This window comes from Bactrocera latifrons, unplaced genomic scaffold (assembly GCF_001853355.1).
Source record: "Bactrocera latifrons isolate USDA-ARS-PBARC rearing strain unplaced genomic scaffold, ASM185335v1 scaffold_11, whole genome shotgun sequence".
In the NCBI taxonomy this organism is placed as follows: domain Eukaryota; kingdom Metazoa; phylum Arthropoda; class Insecta; order Diptera; family Tephritidae; genus Bactrocera; species Bactrocera latifrons.
Genome location: NW_017534519.1, coordinates 276,786 through 283,127, shown reverse-complemented (window position 1 = coordinate 283,127; position 6,342 = coordinate 276,786). Strand labels below are relative to the sequence as shown.

General features: G+C 37.6%; 1 protein-coding gene across 1 annotated transcript; it reads right to left on the bottom strand.

The window, feature by feature from the left end:
- Positions 1-4,315: 4,315 nt before the first annotated feature.
- Positions 4,316-5,970, bottom strand: LOC108972187 (general odorant-binding protein 83a-like). The gene is made up of 4 exons (XM_018938703.1): positions 5,827-5,970; positions 5,697-5,772; positions 4,550-4,806; positions 4,316-4,487 (listed from the first exon to the last, which is right to left on the bottom strand). The coding sequence occupies exons 1-4, from the start codon at positions 5,920-5,922 to the stop codon at positions 4,470-4,472; spliced, it is 447 nt and encodes a 148-aa protein (XP_018794248.1). The 5' UTR covers positions 5,923-5,970; the 3' UTR covers positions 4,316-4,469.
- Between the last annotated feature and the right edge of the window lie 372 nt (positions 5,971-6,342).

Sequence of the window (6,342 nt, the reverse complement as noted above, 5' to 3'; positions counted from 1 at the left end):
CTATTGTCGGACCTGTTTGACCTTTTTTAATAAATTTAACGTCTGGGCGGTTAAAGTAATACTTAGTCGATGGTCTGAATTCAAAACTTTTCACACACGMGTCACATTGTTGGTGTTTGTCGAAGTCGCAGTTCTCCCAGCACGGTCTTCATCATTGACCTCTTCCTCTTCCTTCCCTCCAAAAAGGCTGGATGCCACCGAAAMACACCACTTCTTGCTAAAGCAACATCTTTAATTGCGTACCTCTGCTTTAACGAACGCTGCATTTTCTGCTTGCATCCTCACAGAAACACATCGCGCGAGAATGTTGGTCTTGACTCTCCAGAGACAACTGACCAGCCGCTCGTTCTTTGCCTAGGAATGCCCTCTACCGAATCTAGTCGGTGCTCGYACGCTCCGAAGTACAGTCACGRCGGWAGAAAATCRGTCCAGTTATTTTCTGGACAAACCGATATGCTGAATAAAAACCTACTACAAACCAGTTTATTTGTCCACAAAGCAAGTRAGTTATTATATTTTAATTCTCAGATGACACATTGTCTCCCAAAATCCTCCTGCGAAAAAATAACAAGCTGGCGAAATCTCATTCTCTGAATCATACAAAAAAGTACTAAGAAATTGTAAATAAAAAGCAAAAAATTGAAATATTCATTAATATTTATTTTGTCGCCTTCAAAATAATCCACGCGATATATAAAACATTTTTGGTTTTAATTTCGGTCACAATCGTTTTATTTTTGAAAAAAGAAAAATTCTGCTTTATTGCTACGAGTCAAGCAAGAACGCGTTTCATACCCGAATATAWCCATCAAAATCATTGGAGCTCCCCTCCCGTCTCTCTAACCCTAGCCTGATGATTTTCAAGCACGATATCTTTCTATTTTATAATACTTTCATCAGTGGAAGAGATCGATGGTCGTCCAGAACGAGGCACTTCTTCAACGATGTCYCGACCATCTTCGAAGGCTTTGTACTACTCGYAGGTTTGTGGTTTTCATTCACAGACAGAGAAGAAGCAATAATTCATTCTTCAAAAAGTATCTTTTTTTCTAAATCGTAAGCGTCCACGTCGCTTAAGGTCATTATGTGCATTATTACGAGTATTACAATAAAATGGGAAAAAGAGAACGATATAGCGGAGGTATACAAGTTTGCCGACTAATTTTCAAATAATTGTTAATTAAGTGCTTCTGATCGGAAAAAGAAATAATTTAACTTGTTGTTACCGGACCTGGGCAATGGCAAACTCGAGAATGTTGCTTTTATAAACTTTAAAAGTCGTATATAGAAACCAACTGATCTTTAGAAGCTGTAATTAAATGAATCAGTTACTATACATATATAAGACCGACATTACAAGACTTCGCTGTTTTAAAATAAACTATTTATTTAAAATAAGCGTCAAGCCTTAGCTGGTGCATTTTACGTTGCAACACACTATGTATAGGCTATTTAATAATTGAGCTATTAAAACAAAGAAATGTGAATCAAATGACTGACAGCGACACGCTAGTGGGAGGAGACCCTATTAATAACTGTATTCACATTCTATTACGGTTTCGGCAGAAAACATATGTTTAGAGAAGCAATAAGAAGTGGAAGCACACATAGTCACATACAGTCAGCAGATTCGTAGGCCAGAGCGTGTGTACTCACTGCAGTGGGCGGGGAAATCGACGAATCTAGCATGAATTAAACATGTGTTATTGGGAGGGCGTGCATACAAATACGAGCCGAACCGATCCGGCAATTGAACTTTCAATACCACGCTTTTGCTGGCTTTTATGCACTTAGATCAAACAACTTRTATTGTGGTTTTAATTATTTAGTGGGAGTCAGTGACATGTGAACCAAAGCAAAGAGCAAAGCACAGCAGCCGAARGGAATGCGAGCGATTATTCGAATATATTATTGTTGACTATTTTGCKCCTGCTTCAACACTTCCAGATCCTTAATGAGCAACCTATCGATTGCGATCAAGTGGCTGTGTGCCAGTAATACTTCAGATTTGCTTATTTCGAATGCTGTTCATAAGCCTACAAGCACACATTAAGGCAATATTTCTATTATACGCTAAATTAAAGTAAATTGAGTAGTATTGCTGGAATACGTCATATATAAAAAAAAACTACCCTTTTTGGTGCCCAAAAATCTCTTTAAGATCCAAAAAGTGCGCCAGCAATACTCGAGTCATTTACAAGCTCTATATAACAGTACACACCGAAATTATCGAATACCTCAAAGAAGTAGTGGAAAGCGCAGCAAGGGGGTCGCAGAAATTGTAAGGACCGAATTAATTGAATGTAACGAATTTCTTCCACGTAAAAGTTGGTGCACCCTGTAAAATATATAAATTTACAATATTATAAAATGTCTTTATTATGTCCCAAACGACTGAAAGTCTCTTAGTATTGGCGGAGGGCGGAATATTCCAACGCARTTTTTTGGTTCGGCAACAATTCGTTTGCGTGTAGTGTATCAACTCATTAGAGAGATGCACCGACTATTAGCCATCTAAATAGTATATTTTTATGTAAGCTTTTGCTGCAATTATTAGATGTCATCCTCTGTTGCGAAAGTCACTTAATTATATGGCTTCCACCGTGGCTGCTGCAGYCGCTGCACCACTGCAGCTCCGCCAATTTCGCTGCCAATCGCTGACTGTGAATAATCGCTGACACTGATGCTGCCCACCGATGCGTTAAATTAAACACCATTATGCACACATATGCTTCCACATACAACACACACATRATAAATGCAGCCCTATGTGTAATTACATATCAAATTTCCGTAAACATTTTGCATTTGCGAATTGTAATTCCCCGTTTGCAATTTCCAACTCACTGACACCAGCTAAACKGCATCAGCACCTGGTAATGGCATTGTGTGCACAGATAATGAATACATTGACGCCATTTTTCAATCACACAATTATCAAGCTACTTTAGCTGAAATATACATACATATATMTATGRAGTGATATGTATTCATATGTAGTAGTAGAGCGGGATTTTTGGTAGTTGTAGAGGTTAGAAGTACAGACGAAATTCTTCGTAATATTCTTCTTTCGAGTGCAACCGAAATATTATATTTATACTCCAGCAGGAATCAAAAACGGGAAAATAATTTAAGGTGTAGAACATTAACCAGATGATCGAAGTCCCAGCAATTTTATATAGTATATACATATATACACTATATATAACTCATACACTGACCGACATATTCGGCATAAGGTTTTTCAGGAAAACGAAAATCACTATACGTTGTACATGGAAGTTGGGGGTTGTATCGACCCGATTTTGTCTATKTTGCCAATCCCACATATTACTAATATGCGTTATATTACTAAAATCTCCCCTGTGTTCCATTAAAGTACCTCACGTCCAATCACGAATCATATGGAGCAAAGTCAGCCGGTGTTCGAAAATCCTGATATTAGTTATACGGGGTTAGGTCAAGTTAGATACAAAGATATTCTGTTATGAGCAAAACACCTCAATTTTATGAGATAACTCACAGTTTTGCCAATATATGCGGTAGAAAGTCACCCGCAAGTTCGAAAATCTGTATAATACGTATGTACATGAGGTCTGAGGGAAGTATTGATATGATTAAAATAAWTTTTGATACACAAAATTAAAATTGAAAGGATTATCCCTGAACTTTAACTGCATATCTCCCGCATTGACCTATATTTWCGGTCAAAAGCYAACTAGATACTGGGCTCCACACCTTCGGTACCTGTGAGCTTSAACACTTCTGCTTCCGTTATAATAATTGATTCTTGGTTTGCGAACTGGAAAGTGAAAGAATCAAATGAAATTCCAAATTATATGGAAGTCATTAGATCGTGTCACTTAGGGATGTGTGAAAAATGCCAGAAAGTGAATTTAGTCGAAATCGGTGGGGCGGATCCGGAGATATGGGGTTTCACCAAAAAGAGGACGGTGCCACGCCCACAGGCTCCCATAAAACCCTCTCATACCATCGCGAGAACCTACGAATTYGCAATTTCTATTGTACTAARGAACGCGCATACCAAGTTTTAACAAGATATCTCAATTTTTACTCAAGTTACAACTTGCACGGACGGACAGAGAGATAGTCACGAGGATTTTCATTCGTCTCGTCATCTCGATCATTTATATATACATAACCTTATATCTATCTCGCTTAGTTTTGGGTGATACATGCATCCTTTAGGTGAACAAAACTATTATACCCTGTAGCARCATGTTGCAAGAGCACAACAATATAATTTGAAGAATATTAAATAATATTAGTTTTTGTTAGTTTTTGGAATGTTCGTCAACGCTATATTTCGAAATCAATAAAAACCAAAAATCTACTATAAAATGTCTATTGCTTCTGTATACCAAAATAGGGACGCGCATAAACACTTTAGATAAATGCAACGAGTGTCCTTAAACAGAGCAGGGTTTCATACCAAAAGTGATTCATATTTAGATCAAGAAATAATGCTGGAAGTTAATTTAAATTTAAAATTTCATTTGATTTGATKTAATTAAACTAATTAAATTACCTTTGGATCCGCTTCCTTCCAGCAGCGATGCAACCAAAAGGCGCGTTCACACTTATTATCGCCCTTGGGATACAAACACTTCTTGCCCATATGCAAAGCTATGACATGCATGGATTCCGGTAATTTGTCCAGTATCTTCTCCAAATGCACTTCACCGTCCTCATGCAAGACATCCGTTTCTTCAAACACACAATACATGTAACACTTCAACAGCTCATCCTCGTGTACATCCCCATCGCTGAACTCCTTTATGGCCTCTGAGCAAAAACAAAGAGCATAAAACTAATGAAAATTCTTATACCTCTGCAGTAGCAATACGTTGGTTGCCCTTTATATTTCGAAATTTGGTACTCTGGTGCTGTATTCTGACGACTTACAACTTTATCTTAAAGTTTGACAATTTCGACATACTCAAAACGTATTGACATATTAGCGCTATTTGTATTATTTACAGTAACTTAAAACATTCATCTCAGCCAAAAGTGGAATTAAACCACAAACATTTCCGGGCGATTATATTTTACAACTTTCGACGTGGATTAAATGATCAAAAGTGCATCGATGAATTTAATTCAATTTTGGGCGAGGAAGCTCCATCAAGGACCTGTGTTCATCGGCGGTATGGTGAATTCAAACCAGCTCGTACATCCGTCCAAGACGAACTTCGTGAAGGTCGTCCAAAATAAGTTTTTGTTCCGAAGAATATTGATGCTGCACGCAAACTGATATTAGAATATACCTATCGTAAGATTGAGCCAAATATGGGAATTAGTGGGACTAGTATACATMCAATATTGCATGAACATTTGACTGTAAGAAAATTTCTTCGCGTTGAATCCCACACAATTTGTTCGATTCGAAAACGAAAACACATATCGTTTGAAACAACTACATTTTGTGCACTGAAAGTGTATWGTATATTGGTAAGTATGGTCCTGACTTGGCACCGAATGTCTTTCARTTTCCGTACGAATAAACGAAGAGGTGGACATTTGCTATACCTGACAAAGTGGTTCATGCATTCAGAGCGCATCTTTTCGAGACACCTCAATCAGAATGGCAAAAGTGCTTCGAAAATTAGTTAGAACTTTGTTTTTGTTCTTCAGTCCCGAAATATTAAGGGCAAAATAGGTAGACTTTTCCTTACCTTCTGTCACTCCCGTCTTGGCAACGCAAGAATCGTGAACAGGCCGTAGTTCCTTCAGCAGCTCCGGGGGTGGATACTACAACAATATGATTTATATATGACGCTCTGATGAAAGAACTTTTCCACTTACGGTTTCATCACGTCTCAACTCCTTTTGCGCCCAAATAAGGTTCAACAGAAAACCTATCCACAGCAATGTGCCCAGGAGAGTCTTTCGGGAGTGCATTTTGCCTACTTAAGCTCTAATGAATAAAAATAATGTTCACTCGCAACAGAGCAATGTCTAAGATGTCTCGAAAACTGCTTCTTGCTTCGCTTATATATACTTCGTGGAAGACATTAAGCTCATTACTTTTAATGTCTTTGAGTTGTCCAAACTGTCGAAATGTCATAGGAACCCTGTATTACGTTTAATTGACGTCTCAGGCGACAATGAGTATGACGTATTAATTACACTTATGCCAAACAGACTAATTAAAATGAATGTGCCAGTTGGTGCATTAGCTATATTTACTCTTATAACTTTTGTTTACTATTTTTGAGTTATACTACTGTATATACTTCAGAAATATAGACCTTATAGCATTTAAACCTTTTGGAAATAGAATCCGTCAGGAAAGAATATTACTTGGTAATTAAAGTTTAT

What these genes read in the sequence shown, in the direction of transcription:
- LOC108972187 (XM_018938703.1), bottom strand. Translation starts at nt 5,922, where the DNA reads ATGCACTCCCGAAAGACTCTCCTGGGCACATTGCTGTGGATAGGTTTT. An exon ending in AGTTGAGACGTGATGAAACC is followed by an intron (nt 5,773 to 5,826) that starts GTAAGTGGAAAA and finishes ATATTGTTGTAG; the next exon opens with TATCCACCCCCGGAGCTGCT. An exon ending in CAAGACGGGAGTGACAGAAG is followed by an intron (nt 4,807 to 5,696) that starts GTAAGGAAAAGT and finishes GTTTTTGCTCAG; the next exon opens with AGGCCATAAAGGAGTTCAGC.